The sequence below is a fragment of the Balaenoptera physalus genome (genome assembly GCF_965194825.1).
Source record: "Balaenoptera physalus genome assembly, chromosome: 2".
Taxonomy (NCBI): Eukaryota; Metazoa; Chordata; class Mammalia; order Artiodactyla; family Balaenopteridae; genus Balaenoptera; species Balaenoptera physalus.
In genome coordinates, this window is record NC_138883.1 from 77563817 (window position 1) to 77582856 (window position 19040).

Genomic DNA, 19040 nt, shown 5'->3' on the forward strand with positions numbered 1-19040 from the left:
ATATGTGTCCTGGCATGTTTCTCCTTGGATTTATCCTGTATGGGACTCTCTGTGCTTCCTTGACTTGATTGACTATTTCCTTTCCCATGTTAGGGAAGTTTTCAACCATAATATCTTCAAATATTTTCTCAGACCCTTTGTTTTTCTCTTCTTCTTCTGGGACCCCTAGAATTTGAATGTTGGTACATTTAATGTTATCCCAGAGGTCTCTGAGACTGTCCTCAATTCTTTTCATTCTTTTTTCTCTATTCTGTTCTGCAGCAGTTATTTCCACTATTCTATCTTCCAGGTCACTTATCTGTTCTTCTGCCTCAGTTATTCTGCTATTGATTCCTTCTAGAGTATTTTTAATTTCATTTATTGTGTTATTCATCGTTTGTTTGCTCTTTAGTTCTTCTAGGTCCTTGTTAAACATTTCTTGTATTTTTTTCATTCTATTTCCGAGATTTTGGATCATCTTTACTATCATTACTCCGAATTCTTTTTCAGGTAGAATGCCTATTTCCTCTTCATTTGTTTGGTCTGGTGGGTAAAAACCTTCCTCCTTCACCTGCTGCATATTCCTCTGTTTTCTCATTTTGTTTAACTTACTGTGTTTGGGTTCTCCTTTTCCCAGCCTGCAGGTTCGTAGCTCCTCTTATTTCTGGTGTCTGCCCCAGTTGGTGAGGTCAGTTTAGTGGTTTGTGTAGGCTTCCTGGCCGGGGGGGCGGGGAACTGGTGCCTGTGTTCTGGTGGGTGGGGCTGGATCTTGTCCCTCTGGTAGGCAGGGCCATGTCTGGTGGTGTGTTTTGGGGTGTCTGTGATCTTAGTATAACTTTAGGCAGCCTCTCTGCTAATGGGTGGGGTTGTGTTCCTGTCTTGCTAGTTGTTTGGCATGGAGCATTCAGCACTGAAGCTTGCTGCCCGTTGGGTGGAGCTGGGTTTTAGCGTTGAGATGGAGATCTTTGGGAGAGCTCTCGCTGATTAATATTACATGGGGCTGGGAGGTCTCTGGTCATCCAGCGTCCTGGAGTCAGTTCTCCCACCTCGGCAGCTCAGGCCTGACACCTGGCCAGAGCACCAAGACCCTCCCAGCTGCATGGCCGCTTCTTACGTCAAAGTCTCTGAGGGACCATTGCAAAGTCCACAGGCTTCTGCATGACCCAAGCACCTCTCACTACCAGTGCAGTCACGTTGGCATGCACAACCCAGTAATTCCAACTGGAACGGCCGTTTTAATGGCTTTTGATATTAATTGCCAGACTGCCCTCCAGAAAGCTCACAACAATTTGCATTAATACCAAATTTATACAAGAGTGTGTATTACTTTGCCATCTCCATTATGATAGTGAGAGTTAACATATTTTCAAATAGTTTCCAATTTAATGGGTGAAAAATGTCATATCTCTGTTGCTTTATTTATTTTTCATTTTTTTTAAACATCCCTAATCTTTTTTTTTAATTAATTAATTTTATTTATTTATTTTTGGCTGCGTTGGGTCTTCATTGCTGTGTGCAGGCTTTCTCTAGCTGCGGTGAGCCAGGAGCTACTCTTCGTTGCGGTGTGCAGGCCTCTCATTGCAGTGGCTTCTCTTGTCGTGGAGCATGGGCTCTCGGGTGCGTGGCTTCAGTAGTTGTGGAGCGTGGGATCAGTAGTTGTGGCTTGTGGGCTCTAGAGTGCAGGCTCAGTCATTGTGGTACACAGGCTTTGTTGCTCCGCAGCATGTGGGATCTTCCATGACCAGGGCTCGAATCTGTGTCCCCTGCATTTGCAGGCGGATTCTTAACCACTGCATCACCAGGGAAGCCCTCTGTTGCTTTAATTTGCATTTAATTGGTGAGGTTGAACTTTGTTCGTCCACACAGAAGGACTGTTTTTATCTCACAGCTTATATATTTTCCATCCATGTTCTTCCTCCATTTTTCTGTTGTGTTATTATCTTTTTAAAAATTAATCGGTGAGAGCAACAGTCAGCTCTACCCACCACCAGAGCCTCCCATCAAGCCTCTTAGATAGCCTCAACCACCAGAGGGGAGACAACAGAAGCAAGAAAAACTACAATCCTGCAGCCTGTGGACCAAAAACCACAGTTACAGAAAGATAGAGAAGATGAAAAGGCAGAGGGCTATGTACCAGATGAAGGAACAAGAAAAAACCCCAGAAAAACAACTAAATGAAGTGGAGATAGGCAACCTTCCAGAAAAAGAATTCAGAATAATGATAGTGAAGATGATCCAGGACCTCGGAATAAGAATGGAGGCAAAGATCGAGAAGATGCAAGAAATGCTTAACAAAGACCTAGAAGAATTAAAGAACAAACAAACAGAGATGACCAATACAATAACTGAAATGAAAACTACACTAGAAGGAATCAATAGCAGAATAACTGAGGCAGAAGAACGGGTAAGTGACCTGGAAGACAGAATGGTGGAATTCACTGCTGCGGAACAGACTAAAGAAAAAAGAATGAAAAGAAATGAAGACAGCCTAAGAGACCTCTGGGACAACATTAAACGCAACAACATTCGCATTATAGGGGTCCCAGAAGGAGAAGAGAGAGAGAAAGGACCAGAGAAAATATTTGAAGAGATTATAGTCGAAAACTTCCCTAACATGGGAAAGGAAATAGCCACCCAAGTCCAGGAAGCGCAGAGAGTCCCATACAGAATAAACCCAAGGAGAAACACGCCGAGACACATAGTAATCAAAGTGGCAAAAATTAAAGACAAAGAAAAATTATTGAAAGCAGCAAGGGAAAAACGACAAATAACATACAAGGGAACTCCCGTAAGGTTAACAGCTGATTTCTCAGCAGAAACTCTGCAAGCCAGAAGGGAGTGGCATGATATACTTAAAGTGATGAAAGGGAAGAACCTACAACCAAGATTACTCTACCCGGCAAGGATCTCATTTAGATTTGATGGAGAAATCAAAAGCTTTACAGACAAGCAAAAGCTAAGAGAATTCAGCACCACCAAACCAGCTCTACAACAAATGCTAAAGGAACTTCTCTAAGTGGGAAACACAAGAGAAGAAAAGGACCTACAAAAACAAACCCAAAACAATTAAGAAAATGGTCATAGGAACATACATATCGATAATTACCTTAAACGTGAATGGATTAAACGCCCCAACCAAAAGACATAGACTGGCTGAATGGATACAAAAACAAGACCCATATATATGCTGTCTACAAGAGACCCACTTTAGACCTAGGGACACATACAGACTGAAAGTGAGGGGATGGAAAAAGATATTCCATGCAAATGGAAATCAAAAGAAAGCTGGAGTAGCTATACTCATATCAGATAAAATAGACTTTAAAATAAAGAATGTTACAAGAGACAAGGAAGGACACTACATAATGATCCAGGGATCAATCCAAGAAGAAGATATAACAATTATAAATATATATGCACCCAACATAGGAGCACCTCAATACATAAGGCAACTGCTAACAGCTATAAAAGAGGAAATCGACAGTAACACAATAATAGTGGGGGACTTTAACACTTCACTTACACCAATGGACAGACCATCCAAAATGAAAATAAATAAGGAAACAGAAGCTTTAAATGACACAATAGACCAGATAGATTTAATTGATATATATAGGACATTCCATCCAAAAACAGCAGATTACACGTTCTTCTCAAGTGCGCACGGAACATTCTCCAGGATAGATCACATCTTGGGTCACAAATCAAGCCTCAGTAAATTTAAGAAAATTGAAATCATACCAAGCATCTTTTCTGACCACAACGCTATGAGATTAGAAATGAATTACAGGGAAAAAAACGTAAAAAACACAAACACATGGAGGCTAAACAATACGTTACTAAATAACCAAGAGATCACTGAAGAAATCAAAGAGGAAATAAAAAAATACCTAGAGACAAATGACAATGAAAACACGACGACCCAAAACCTATGGGATGCAGCAAAAGCGGTTCTAAGAGGGAAGTTTATAGCTATACAAGCCTACCTAAAGAAACAAGAAAAATCTCAAGTAAACAATCTAACCTTACACCTAAAGAAACTAGAGAAAGAAGAACAAACAAAACCCAAAGTTAGCAGAAGGAAAGAAATCATAAAGATCAGAGCAGAAATAAATGAAATAGAAACAAAGAAAACAATAGCAAAGATCAATAAAACTAAAAGCTGGTTCTTTGAGAAGATAAACAAAATTGATAAGCCATTAGCCAGACTCATCAAGAAAAAGAGGGAGAGGACTCAAATCAATAAAATCAGAAATGAAAAAGGACAAGTTACAACAGACACCGCAGAAATACAGAGCATCCTAAGAGACGACTACAAGCAACTCTATGCCAATAAAATGGACAACCTGGAAGAAATGGACAAATTCTTAGAAAGGTATAACCTTCCAAGACTGAACCAGGAAGAAACAGAAAATATGAACAGACCAATCACAAGTAATGAAATTGAAACTGTGATTAAAAATCTTCCAACAAACAAAAGTCCAGGACCAGATGGCTTCACAGGTGAATTCTATCAAACATTTAGAGAAGAGCTAACACCCATCCTTCTCAAACTCTTCCAAAAAATTGCAGAGGAAGGAACACTCCCAAACTCATTCATGAGGCCACCATCACCCTGATACCAAAACGAGACAAAGACACTACAAAAAAAGAAAATTACAGACCAATATCACTGATGAATATAGATGCAAAAATCCTCAACAAAATACTAGCAAAGGGAATCCAACAACACATTAAAAGGATCATACACCACGATCAAGTGGGATTTATCCCAGGGATGCAAGGATTCTTCAATATACGCAAATCAATCAATGTGATAAACCATATTAACAAACTGAAGAATAAAAACCATATGATCATCTCAATAGATGCAGAAAAAGCTTTTGACAAAATTCAACACCCATTCCTGATAAAAACTCTCCAGAAAGTGGGCATAGAGGGAACCTACCTCAACATAATAAAGGCCATATATGACAAACCCACAGCAAACATCATTCTCAATGGTGAAAAACTGAAAGCATTTCCTCTAAGATCAGGAATGAGACAAGGATGTCCACTCTCACCACTATTATTCAACATAGTTCTGGAAGTCCTAGCCACGGCAATCAGAGAAGAAAAAGAAATAAAAGGAATACAAATTGGAAAAGAGGAAGTAAAACTGTCACTGTTTGCGGATGACATGATACTATACATAGAGAATCCTAAAACTGCCACCAGAAAACTGCTAGAGCTAATTAATGAATATGGTAAAGTTGCAGGATACAAAATTAATGCACAGAAATCTCTTGCATTCCTATACACTAATGATGAAAAATCTGAAAGAGAAATTATGGAAACACTCCCATTTACCATTGCAGCAAAAAGAATAAAATACCTAGGAATAAACCTACCTAGGGGGACAAAAGACCTGTATGCAGAAAACTATAAGACACTGATGAAAGAAATTAAAGATGATACCAACAGATGGAGAGATATACCATGTTCTTGGATTGGAAGAATCAACATTGTGAAAAGGAGTATACTACCCAAAGCAATCTACAGATTCAATGCTATCCCTATCAAATTACCAATGGCATTTTTTACGGAGCTAGAACAAATCATCTTAAAATTTGTATGGAGACACAAAAGACCCCGAATAGCCAAAGCAGTCTTGAGGGAAAAAAATGGAGCTGGAGGAATCAGACTCCCTGACTTCAGACTATACTACAAAGCTACAGTAATCAAGACAATATGGTACTGGCACAAAAACAGAAACATAGATCAATGGAACAAGATAGAAAGCCCAGAGATTAACCCACGCACCTATGGTCAGCTAATCTATGACAAAGGAGGCAAAGATATACAATGGAGAAAAGACAGTCTCTTCAATAAGTGGTGCTGGGAAAACTGGACAGCTACATGTAAAAGAATGAAATTAGAATACTCCCTAACACCATACACAAAAATAAACTCAAAATGGATTAGAGACCTACATATAAGACTGGACACTATAAAACTCTTAGAGGAAAACATAGGAAGAACACTCTTTGACATAAATCACAGCAAGATCTTTTTTGATCCACCTCCTAGAGTAATGGAAATAAAAACAAAAATAAACAAGTGGGACCTAATGAAACTTCAAAGCTTTTGCACAGCAAAGGAAACCATAAACAAGACGAAAAGACAACCCTCAGAATGGGAGAAAATATTTGCAAACGAATCAACAGACAAAGGATTAATCTCCAAAATATATAAACAGCTCATTCAGCTCAATATCAAAGAAACAAACACCCCAATCCAAAAATGGGCAGAAGACCTAAATAGACATTTCTCCAAAGAAGACATACAGACGGCCACGAAGCACATGAAAAGATGCTCAACATCACTAATTATTAGAGAAATGCAAATCAAAACTACAATGAGGTATCACCTCACTCCTGTTAGAATGGGCATCATCAGAAAATCTACAAACAACAAATGCTGGAGAGGGTGTGGAGAAAAGGGAACCCTCTTGCACTGTTGGTGGGAATGTAAATTGATACAGCCACTATGGAGAACAATATGGAGGTTCCTTAAAAAACTAAAAATAGAATTACCATATGACCCAGCAATCCCACTACTGGGCATATACCCAGAGAAAACCGTAATTCAAAAAGACACATGCACCCGAATGTTCATTGCAGCACTATTTACAATAGCCAGGTCATGGAAGCAACCTAAATGCCCATCAACAGACGAATGGATAAAGAAGTTGTGGTACATATATACAATGGAATATTACTCAGCCATAAAAAGGAACGAAATTGAGTCATTTGTTGAGACGTGGATGGATCTAGAGACTGTCATACAGAGTGAAGTAAGTCAGAAAGAGAAAAACAAATATCATATATTAATGCATGTATGTGGAACCTAGAAAAATGGTACAGATGAGCCAGTTTGCAGGGCAGAAGTTGAGACACAGATGTAGAGAATGGACATATGGACACCAAGGGGGGAAAACTGTGGTGAGGTGGGGATGGTGGTTTGCTGAATTGGGCGATTGGGATTGACATGTATACACTGATGTGTATAAAATTGATGCCTAATAAGAACCTGCAGTATAAAAATACAAACAAAACAACTAATACTAAACTTTCATTGGGTTATTTGTATGGAAATATGTTAATATAAATGTTTCAGACATTGCATGAAATTTCTAAAAATCTTATATGTTCTGGTATAATGTTATAAGTAATAATCCTAGTTATTACTTTAAAATGTATATCTCAGAAATAACTAATTTTCTTGTCAACTGCATTATTATGAACTTTCATCAAATCTTTTACCGTGGTCATTTTTAAGTCTTTTGTCATTTACAGACAGTTTTGGGTGTACTCTGATGATTTTGCAAATATATTCCTATAAAAGGGTTTCATCTTCAAGAAATTCATGGAAAAGACTCTGACAAGTACAGGTTTCTGGTAACTGACTGTACTGCTGAACTGAATGAATAAGCATTTTCAGAACTCTGATGAAAAACTGATGAACTCATAAAAGTGCTAACAAAAGATCAAGGTGAAAAAAAAAACAATTACATGGGACTGAGTGAACTGATGAGAATGAGTATAATTTTTGTGACTTTCTGTCTGAATTAAAAAAAAAAAAAATTCCACAAGGACTCAGAGGCAAAGAATATACAAATCAATTTTCACTGCAAAGTAAAGGAACTGTTACAGTGGGAAAAAAAAAAAATTAATCGGTGAGTGCTTTGCACATCTGCAGCTTATTAACTCTTGGTAATATATACTCCAAATACATTTCCCAGTTTTTAGTGAGCTTTTAATTTTGTTTACAGAATTGTTTTTGACATGTAGGTTTTACGTTTTGCAGCCAGCCTGTCATCCTTTCCCCTATAGTTTTGTGTCAGAGATGCTTAACTGTTTCTGTGCCATGGACCACTCTGACAGTCTAGTGAAACCCATGGATTTTTTCTCAGATTAATATTTTAAATACCTAAAACAAAATATAGAGGATTACAAAGAGAAACAATTATACTGCAATCTAGTTATCAAGATGACAAAAAACAAATCTGTGATACAGTAACATATATGCAAAAAGATCTAGCAGCAGGTCTCACATGCACTGTGATCTTGAAGTAGTGATGAATGTAAATGATATTTCAAGGTATTAGAACTCTGTAATATGATATGAAAAAATATGTAATTTCTGTGGGTGACAAGGTTAGGTACTTGCTTTGCTGCCTACATCAATAATTGAAAGAAATGCTCTTAGAAATTAATGAAAAGTTGGTGAAAATAAAGCTGTCACTCAGATTTCTGGATGTCTAAATTCTTCCACAGACCCATGACCCCAGGTTAGTGAATATCTGGAGGCACTGAAGTAATAGCTAGAGGTAATCTTGTCCATTTTGCTGTGTCAGGCAGAGTAACCCAAACACCAGGCAAAGGGGTATATTCTACTTTTGTTTAGGATATCTAGGTGAAAAAAATTTACAGTCTCCTTTATTAAACCATGAACCTTATTTAATATTGTTAGGAAGATCCTTTTTCAAAGCTTCTACTGCAAACAAGTTTTTGGCAGAAGGTAGAGGTATTGTTTGTAATAAAATAATATTGACAAAACAGGTTGGAAAAGTAATTTTTGTGGCTGTTCCACAATGTTAAATTATGGTAATTATATCAGCAACATATATGGATGGGTTGTTTATTAAATAAAAATCAGATCTGAAGGTCTGATTTCAAGAATCTGAAAGTTAATTTCTTACTGAATGATCTTTCTTTTGTTGGAACACTTAGGAAGCAAGTGGCCCATCTACCCTCAGGGCGTAACCAAAAGGGGAGTGAACTGAATGTCCTGCTAGGTCATACCCTTTAATGAAAGTCCTTTTCAAAGTGAAAGGCTTGCAAACTGTGCTTGGCTAATTTGCCAACAATCACTGGACTAATCTTCGCTTTACCTACTTTTGTACTTAGTTACATCCCCCAAGTATGTTTTTTCATCTCTCTGAATAGTGTATGGATATAGGGCTGAAAACCTCTATTTTATCCTCACAGGTTACAGGAGAATGAGGTAATCATATCACTGTTTTAAAATTCTAATTCCTATGTATCCTATTTTCCAAGTGATTTTGCATTCCTCTGCCCTGAAACTGAAATCCTCCATATCCTTTATCAATATTAAATTCCTAATTACTTAGAAAGTTCTATGGGTAGGTTCCTTCTAGAAATGAATACTCTGGGAGGGGTGGCAGATGGGACAGCTGAATTTGGTAACAGGGTCCCTGCTTTTATTTCATTTCTAGGCCAGCAGCATCAGGATAGCCTGGAAACTTGCTAAACATGCAAATTCTCAGGCCTTACCTTAGACCTACTGAATTAGAAACCCTAGAGGTGGGACCAGCAATCTGTGTTTTATTCAGCCTTCCAGGGATTCTGAGGTCTGCTCAAGTTCTTGAGATACAGACTTCTGAAATGGGTCTGAAATGATTGTTCAGAGGATTGTCTAGAAGGCTAAAGAAGGAAGTGATGGTTAGGTCCCAAAGATGACAGAAGAGAAGGTAAGGAGGCAGAATGGGGCAAGAAGACGGTGCAGCCAGCAGGGTCCTTCTAGGATCCAGGATCACGAGCTGTGTCTATGGGGATGACAGTGTCACATGGACAACCCAGTCCTGGCTGGCTTAAGGAGATGCCAGAAAACATGTGTAAACTCACTGGCTCACTGGCTCACTGACAGAAGGGCATAGAACATGGCATGAGGCAAATGCAAATACCTCTGACACTAAAACTAATGACAGCTTGTAGTACTTACAGAATGTTTCCTACCTGACAGATTTCCTGCTAAGCAATCTAAATGAATGATCTCATAGGATTCTCACAAACATTATCCACATTTTGCAGCCTGAAGAAACTGAGAGACAAAGAGAAGTAATGCGTCCAAGACTACCCAGTGAGTGATGGTGGAGGCGCAATGGGAGCCAGGCTTGGAAGCCAACAGCAGTGTTTTAATCACCACTTCATCCACCTTCCCGTTTTTCACAAATACAAGTCAGCATCTGCCCAGTGAAACAGGGAATGTTCGCACCTGTTGCCAGTCTAAAAGCAGCCTGACAACATCTGTAAAGCCTTCAAGAATAATTCACACTCACTGCATTTTCCTCAGCACAGTGCAAAGTACCTGTTCCCACCAATCAACAGGGCCTTGGCATTTTGCCTCTAGCAAAGAGATGTGAAGCTCTGTCTGCTCTTTATCAAGGCCAGTATCATTCAAAGGCATCTTAAAGAGCCAAGATAGGTGGTTCATTTTTAAGCCAATATAAGTATCTATAGCCTATAAAATAGGTTTTAGGAACGTAATTGGACCATGCTGTGGTGGCCTCACCACTGTTACAAAATGGTGGTAATTGTATCGACAACAATTTATGGATAGGCTGCTTATTAAATATATATAAGATCCAAAGATTTGGTTTCGACGACAAAAAATGAATGTCTTCACTGGAAGATCTATCTTCTCTTTTGAAACTGAGGAAGCTGTGACAAATGGCCTGCAGGATATATGTGATCAGCCGAGCAGCGGCGACGAATGGAGACTATTATTTTACAAGCTGTCCCTCCCTCATCTGCAAGTTTCTCACCAGGATTTTCATTCTTTTCAAAGCAGCCTTTCAACCTGGGTGAGGCTGACTACGAGGTGGGGTACCGCAAAGAATGGAGACAACACATCCCAGGAGAGAACTCCCTCATCCATGTCCTGCCCTCCAGGCTTCCTGGGGCTGGGGTGGGGGGGATTCCAGAGGGTCTCGGTCAAGGAAGACTGTGCACCCGCCCTCACGAGTCAGGAAATGCGGACCACATTCTGTTGATCTCTGATGGAGAGTAGTGACTTCTGGAAGGACTGGACAGAAATGCTTCTGAGGGGTAGAAGCTGGATCCTAACAGAGACAGGAGTGGTGGCATGAGCGAGAGAAGGAAAGGAGGAAGCCTGGCTCTGTGTGTGGTTTTGGAAGGTTATCTTTCCACCCAAGACAGCTGGCAGAGGCTTCCCAGTTGTCTCAGCACAGGACTAGCCTGTCTCCTGGTGCTGGCCGGGGTCTTTCAACCTCCCATGAAGGCTTTGTGTACCCTCCTTCGTCGGGTTCAAGCTCTTCCCTAGGAATGGGATGGAGGCTCGGGAGGGGCTTCTCACCTGCTCCTGCGGGGGTGAGCGGAACTCCCTGGTCTTCCGAGCAGTCAGGGCCGCAGACATGTTCAGGGCCTGCATGAGTTCGTTGTAGCGGAACTTCTGATTTGCCTGGAGCTTGGAGACATAAATGTCGCCAAAGGCCACGATGGCCTCCACCCGGTGCTGCAGCTCCCAGTCACAGAGATAGCTGAGGAGCTCACACATCTGCAAAAGTGTACACACACGTGAATATAATAATACATCATGTACATTGGTGAAGCAGCTATCATCCCCATTCTACAGATGGTAACACTGAGACTTAGGCAATTTAAGGAACTTGCCCAGTGTCACACAGTAATCATAGAGCTACTACTGGAATCCAAGTTGGCCATTACTGGATGATTCTGGATTAGTACTTGAACCCAGAGCCCAGCTCTTTACTGCTGAGCCAGGAGAACAACAGGAAAATGAGCTCATTAAACACAGAGCATGTCTGCCTGTGGAGACAGAGAACAGCATGTAGGAGAGCGTTTTCCCAGGGCTCTAAGCTCAGTACAGAAACCACCACTGAATGGTACATATGAGCACTGGGTCTCCTTCCTGACATCTTCTGGTTCTGGATGATGGGAAAGCGAGATTTCTGCTTCCCTCCCCATCTTTCATTGTTTTTGTTTATCGGCATTATTTCTCTATGATCAGTTGTTATAACTAATCTTACCATCATTAGAATTTATACTAATAAGAAAAAAATAGCCATACCTTATTGAGCACTAGCTATTTGCCAGACACTGTGCCAGGCACTTGCCATACTTTATGTGTGTTCCTCATATTTTTACTAAAGCAGAAGTTCTATTTATCCACCTCCACTTAACCCATCACACATGACTAAAGAACACTCTCCAGTGTGTCTGGGCACAGACAAGGCCCCTGGTGGTGGGGTGCTGTCACCTAGCAGGACAGTCTCTGCACATCTGCACACCTCTGCTCCCGCCAGGTAAACTGGGACCCAGAGCTTACGATCGTCCTACTTGTGATTATAATTACAACATTTAAAGTCATGTGGGTGAATGAAAGAGGAAAACTAAGTTGAATGACTAGGGAACATCTGTGAAAGGCGAGTTTTTTTTTTTTTTAAATGCTAAAATTGAGTGTGAGTTAGACAACTATAAAAAGTTGGGGGAAATCATAAAAATCTAGAAGCATTTTGCACTCAGGTTGCTTTCAATTACCTCTAAATCTGCAGCCTACCTTGAAGACCCCAAAGTGGTAATCGTAGATGGTGCATTACACGTGTCACCCATGGAAAAGAGACGACGCTATATGCCAGTCAGGGACTCACATTACAGAAGAGGTCTTGCCCCAGATCATGTGGCTATAGATACCTGCTTCAATTAAACTGGCTACTGCAGGCACACTTATTTTCTTAATTTTAGAGTTAAGAAAAGTTACAATAAAACAAGCCAACTCTTAGTTTTGACATTTTCCTATTGTTTTTCTGCTTTCTATCTCATTTATTTCTGCTCTAATATTTATTTCCTTCCTTCTGCTAAATTTGGGCTTGGTTTGTTCTTTTTCTAGCTCCTTGAGGTATAAAGTTAGATTATTTGAGATCTTCCTCCTTTTTTTGATGTAAACATTTATTGCAATGCACTTCCCTCTTCTATTTTTGCTGCATCCCATAGGTTTTGGTAATTTTTGTTTTCATTTTCATTTGTCTTGAGGTAACACCTTTTTTTAAAAAAATTAATTAATTAAATAAAAAAAAGAAGAGGTCTTGGCCCTCCATCAGAATAGCACATTTCGTTTTAATAAAATATTTAAGGTACATAGTAAAATTTGTTATGCTTCTCCTCTATATTCAATGTTTTGATGAAATGACCACCTACCAATCCCATCATATTGGATAAGAGAGCTTCGACTGCAGATTATTTTTTATAATATATTTTATGCTAACATATGTTTCCAATTATATTTTTTAAAAACAATTATGTTTTACTATATCATCATCCACATTTTACAAATCATAAAGCCAAGAGTGATGGGCTACTGACTTGGCAAATTTATTTAGCCAGGAAGTGGCTGAGGAGCAGGAATTGAAATCCAGGGATGCCTGAACCAGGGTCATTCCACTAAGATAAACTGCTCTCCTCTATTTCTTTTCTTTTCTCTTTTTTTACTTTGTAGAAAATTTATTGAAGTATAGTTGATTTACAGTGTTGTGTTCATTTCTCCTCTATTTGTTTTCATTTCTCTCTTCTCAGTGCTGAGAAGACAAAAGTCACCATCCTCTTTCAGTGCACCACTGATGCTAGCTTACGTCTGGTAAGACTAAGCTGCGCAAGGGGGCAGCTCTAAGTGAGCAGGGCTCCTAGCTCAGATGGCACTTTCTTTGAGTGCCAGTGTAACAGGTTCACGTCAGGCTTGCGATCGGAGCACGGCAACAAATGAGAGCAGGTGATGAGTGTGGTCATCCTACAAGCCAGTTCCTTTGGTCAATTCCACGGCCAAAGGCTCCTCCCTGTCTCCAGACAAGATGTCACAAATGAGCCCTTTAGTCCCGAAGGGTAGGAGAGAAGATCAGGGAAAATCCGTCACTGGGACCAGAAAAAACAGTTCTAAAGCACACGCTTTACTGACGAGGGCTGGTATTTTCGTTTTGGTTTGGGGAGACTTAGGGAGTACCTTCCAGCTCAGGAACAAGCAGGACCAGTGGGCGCTCTCCCTGAGCATCTCTGCTACACTCCACATTCAGGCCAATGCCCACAGTCCTGGCATCACCACCAGGCTGCACTGTCTCCCTCCCCAGCTCTTTCCAAGGGCAGGATGCTGGCTGCCCCGAGTTACCTGCAGCTTGACGGACTCCGGTAACCGGGTCTGCAACAAGCCTCTGACGGGAGCCTCCTTGCCGGCCTTTTCCCCAGCCTCCACAGCCTTCTCCTCCACCTGGGTCACCTCCTCCTTCTCTGCTCCGCCCTGCATGCCCCCACTGTGCTCCCCAAACACGGAGGGGTCGATGAGAAGGAGGATCTGCCGAACATCGTCATCGTCAAACACCCCCATGACGAGCAGGGTTCCGATGAGTTTCAGCACAGGCACAAACTGGAACTCCACGGACCCCCCGACGGGGTCCCGGATGTGAGCCCCACTGCACTGCACTGCCTCTGTCAGCATGCTCAGCGCCTTCGTCTTGAGAAGCTCCAAGGGAATCTCGGGGCTCTGCTTCTGGTGTTCCTCGCTGGTCATGACGAAGCAGGAGGGGGAGAACCTGAACCCTGGCTTGAGGCACGTTCTCGGGCCCACCCCAGGGAGCCCATGCCTCTTGGACTCGTCCGGGTACAGGCGGATTTTCCTGGTGCTGCTGGTGATGGGGATGATGTACTCATTCTTCATCATCAGCTTCCTCTCCTTAGCGCTGGCCAGGTGGATGCTGATGAGCAGGTCGTAGAAGCCGGAGCGCAGGAAGCCGGGGAGGTACTTGTTGTCAATGGCGTAGAAGAGCTGGGAGAGGTCCACGTGGCTGCACAGGGCGTAAGCCACGCGGCTGTTTCCCAGGGCGCACAAGGCGCTGTAGAGTCTCAGCGTGTGATAATGGAACCACATGAGGTCCTCCTGCTCGCAGAGCTCCAGGATGTCCACACACCTGAGGAGGAGACAAGCAATCAACCACTCCATGGGGAGAAAATTGTGCCAGAATTCAGCGGAGCGCTTACCCTCGGAATCCCCGCGGATCTCACCCGAGCCAAGGAAGGCAGAGCGGGTAGAAGCCTGGAGGAGTCTCTTACAGGTTATCATTCGTCTCCCAGTTCTGGTCCATATCCCAGCTCCTGATAACCCACCATTTCTAACTATGAGGGTCTCAAAAGTCTGTAAGACTTAAAAGACACTAGCTTGGGACTTCCCTGGTGGTGCAGTGGTTAAGAATCCGCCTGTCAATGCAGGGAACACGGGTTCAAGCCCTGGTCCGGGAAGATCCTACATGCCATGGAGCAACTAAGCCCGTGTGCCACAACTACTGAGCCTGCGCTCTAGAGCCTGCGAGCCACAACTACTGAAGCCCACGTGCTGCAACTACTGAAGCCCGTGTGTCTAGAGCCCGTGCTCTGCAACAAAGAGAAGCCACCACAATGAGAAGCCCACGCACCACAACGAAGAGCAGTGCCTGCTCGCCGCAACTAGAGAAAGCCTGCGCGCAGCAACGAAGACCCAACGCAGCCAAAAATAAATAAAAATTAAAAAAAAAAAAAAAAAAAAGACACTAGCTTACCAAACATCAAAGTCCCCATTATTAGGGAAAAACCCAACTCAGAACTGAAAACATTCAGGTATGTGACAGGTGACTTGGTCCTCTTATTTGTAGGCTCAAGGGGATCCTCTGTTTCCTGATGTAAGAACCCCTCAGAAGACGTAGCTAAAGCCCTCCCATCAATTTACCATCTGCCTCATCTATGTAATCTCCAGTTTACCATCAGCCATGGGGCTATCCTTTTCCTGAAAACAAACACACACCCGCGCTCTTGTCCAGAGAGGAAACGCCTTCCAGCCTGTGATGAGTTGGCGTAGTCAGGTAGCCAGTGCACTTTCTCCATCCTGACTGTAGAGATCTATCTGCTGTGTATTATTCCCTTGTGTGCGGGGGCCCGGGGCTCTGATCTCTGCTTACATTCTTCCACTTTGTCTTGGTCCTCACTGAGAATCTGAGGACACTTTGCAATTGGCTTACCTGGCTGGTCTCCTGGTCTTTTCTGCTCCTTCCCTACACTAGCCTGTCCTTCTGCTGCCCATGCCCCAGTGGAATACCTAAATGTGAGCTATGCAGGTGTCAAATACCTCCATCCTCTATTGCTTTATTCTTTCAGTCCAAGAGATCAAGGGGTAATAACATCCATAAAAATAGAACTTACTTAATTTTTTCTGTGTACAGAACCTGAACTAGATTTTCCCTACACAATTTCATTTTTTCTCTCTCAGCAATCCTTTGGGTGGGCATTGATCTCACTGTACTGATGAGAAGACCGAGGCCTGGAGTGCATGAGTAACTCACTCAAGGCCACGTAGCCAGAAAGTGATGGTGCTGGAACTGAATCTAGCCCATAATCCAGGAGCACCTCTTAAAGAGTGGGGACCAGGAGCCTGATTCTTGGTTCTCCAAGCAAGCTAGGCATGCCTCATTCTTCCCCTTCTTGCCGTCAATAACATATATTTCTGAGCCATGCTACGGTTTTTAATTAAACGCATGGAAATGTCCCTGAGTGCAGGTACTCGGAGCTACAGTGAAAGCCCCGTGGCAGGCACATCACTGTGAATATCATGCTGTTTCTGAGTGAATAATCAAAGTGGGGAAGGGAAAGAAGAGAAACCGAGGCTTCGGGGCAGTCAGCAGTCATCTTGGGCCCTTTGCCAATGAGGATGCTCCTCCTTGGCTTCTGGGCTTGCTGGGTACCTGCTTCCCTGCCTCCCGGGCCCGGCCCTCCCTCTTTGGGCCCCTCCGCTACCTGTTCTCCTCGGGGATGTAGAGCGCCATCATCTGTAGGGGCTCCAGGCACTGTACCACCCAGCCATGGCGCTCGCTCACCCGCTCCGTCTCCACCTTCAGGAAGCTGCTGGGCATGCGGCTCCAGAGGACAGGCTGGATGCTTTGGACGTCCAGCCGTGGTGGGCACTGCGGGATGGGGTTTTTCTCTTCACTCTTAAATATGGCCGCCGACAGGGGCATGGCGTTCTGGGGCAAGGCAGAAAGGCATCAGGGAGGAGAACACACGTGCAACGCAGAGATGCTCAGTGGCTGGACAATGCACCCGGCCCATGATAACCAAAAGGATGAGCATACGTTACAAACAGACAAATGCATCCTGGGACCAATAAGGGCTTCGCAAGCATCAATGAAGACCTGACATAATGGGTTACGTGAACATTCATTAATTCTTTCGGTACTCAACAGAAGTGGGAGAAGGGGAAAATGGAAACCTATTAGTTTGGGAGGCATATGACAAGCAAGAGGTGACAGACTCCCGGCTTTCTCAGGCCTGAGCTTCTCCCCCTAATGGTCAGCAGGCCCCCTCATGTCACAGACGTTAGATGAGGGGACAGATAAATACCTTCAGCTTCCCAAGTTCAAACTGAAACAAAGAGGTGCTGGTAGGCTGCAGGAAGACCGCTGGAAACACTTTGGTATTGGGCTCCACCTGGAAACCAAAACAAATCCAGATGTTTGCCCAGAATTATAAAATCATAGGGGGGCTAAGTCATGGGTGTTTCAGTCAACACCCTCACTCTAAGCTTGAGCCGAAAGAGGGCAGTTAACTGGCTGCTCATTGTTCACTGCTCAGAAATTCCCAGAGACCCGGTGCCTAAGCGTAGCTACTGTCACTGCTCCCACCTTCCACACGCCCTTCCTCTCTCCACGCGGGGCTGAACGATCTCACGTCCTTTCAGTTCCTCTCTCGGGTAACCGAAGCCAGCAGCTTTCTGCAGTGCTCAGGAGGACAGTCGCAGGTGGGAGCAACCCACCGGCCACCGAAGGCAGTGCCTGCTCTGGTCACAGAACAAGCTGAGGCGCTGCTCTTCACAGAGCACGGAGACCCCCCCCCCCCCGGGCCCACAGCGAGGCCCACCATCCATCACTGCCGCCCTGGAAGGTGACAAGGGAGGGTGGTGCGGTGGCTTCAGTATTCTTTCTCAAGGCACATGGGTGTCAAGTCAGGCAAAGCCGGGGGACCTACAGCAGAGCGTCGCAACCTCAGCCCTACTGATAAATGTCTCCAGAGTTGCCAAATGTCCCTGAAGGGAAAAGAGGCCCCACTCGAGAGCCCGCTTTGCAGGCAGGGACCACGCGGCGTTTCCCTGGAATTACATGAAGAGGCTGCACCTGGAGCCTCTCTCCTCCCTCAAAACCGCTCCCTCTCACTTGGTTCCTCTGGACTTCCCTCCACCCCTTCCTCACTCTCCATGATTTTAGTTCTTACATTAGATGGTGCAGGATTCACCAACTGCCTTTTGGCTGCCACTGAGATGAGGCATGTGGATTTATTTATTTATGACATCTGGGGCTCCACTTATCCCTTGCTCACTTTGAAGTCGGGCTTTTGATCAGACTCGGAGGACCACGGAAGAAGAAATGGAACTTTAATTCCACCAACTAAAGTCCTTTGCCTTTAAGCAGACCTTGCGACTCTCCCGACCTGTCACATTAGGGGCTGCTGGGTATCGGGAACATACCCTAAAAGTGCCCCTCAATGAGTCACCCCCTTGTACAATCCCCTCTCCTAGAACCTGTGCCTTGTTTCCAGCAAACAGAATATGGCAAAAGCGACTGTCATGCCCTTGATTGGGTTACACTGTAGAAGACTCCGTCTCAGCAGATGGGAGAGGAAGATGGTCCAGACAGCCTCGGAGAAGTAAACTGCCACGTTGTCAGAGGGCCATGTGACAGGAGTTCCAGGGTGTCTCATGGGGCTGAGAGTGGTTGGCCCCTGGCTTCAGCCAGCAAGAAATGGAGCCCTAGTTCTACAAATGTAAGCAAATGAATTCTGCCAACAACCATGTGAGCTCAGAAAGGGACCCCGAGCTCCAGAAAAGAATGCAGCCCGGCTGACACCTTGACTGCAGCCTTGTGTGACGCTGCCCAGAGGACCCGGCTAAGCTGTGCCCTGACTCCTGACCCACGGACACTGTGGGACAATAAATGAATGCCTTTAAGTCACTGAGTTTGTGGTAATTTGTTATCAGGCAATAGAAAATGAATAGAGCAGTTTTCCTTTCTGCCAGGATATTGGTTACGGGCTTCTTGTAAATAATGAACTTCCTCAATGCATTTAGACATAAGAATTATAAACACACATCTTTATGGCTGGAAGTGACTTAAAAGATTGTCTGGTCCAGTGCTATCATCTGCTCACGATGAGGAGGCCAGACTGGTTAGACCCCAG

At 43.4% G+C, this 19040-nt stretch overlaps 1 protein-coding gene across 6 annotated transcripts in view; it reads right to left on the reverse strand.

The window, feature by feature from the left end:
• The window catches only part of RYR3 (ryanodine receptor 3), a 570624-nt gene that overhangs the window by 173033 nt on the left and 378551 nt on the right, over positions 1–19040 (reverse strand). For all 6 annotated transcript variants that reach the window (XM_082452325.1, XM_082452326.1, XM_082452324.1 and 3 more), the window contains 4 exons: positions 17211–17297; positions 16608–16834; positions 13960–14755; positions 11140–11340 (listed from right to left, as the gene is read on the reverse strand). In XM_082452325.1, coding sequence (XP_082308451.1) covers positions 11140–11340; positions 13960–14755; positions 16608–16834; positions 17211–17297 — 1311 coding nt within the window. The remainder of the gene's footprint in view (positions 1–11139; positions 11341–13959; positions 14756–16607; positions 16835–17210; positions 17298–19040) is intronic.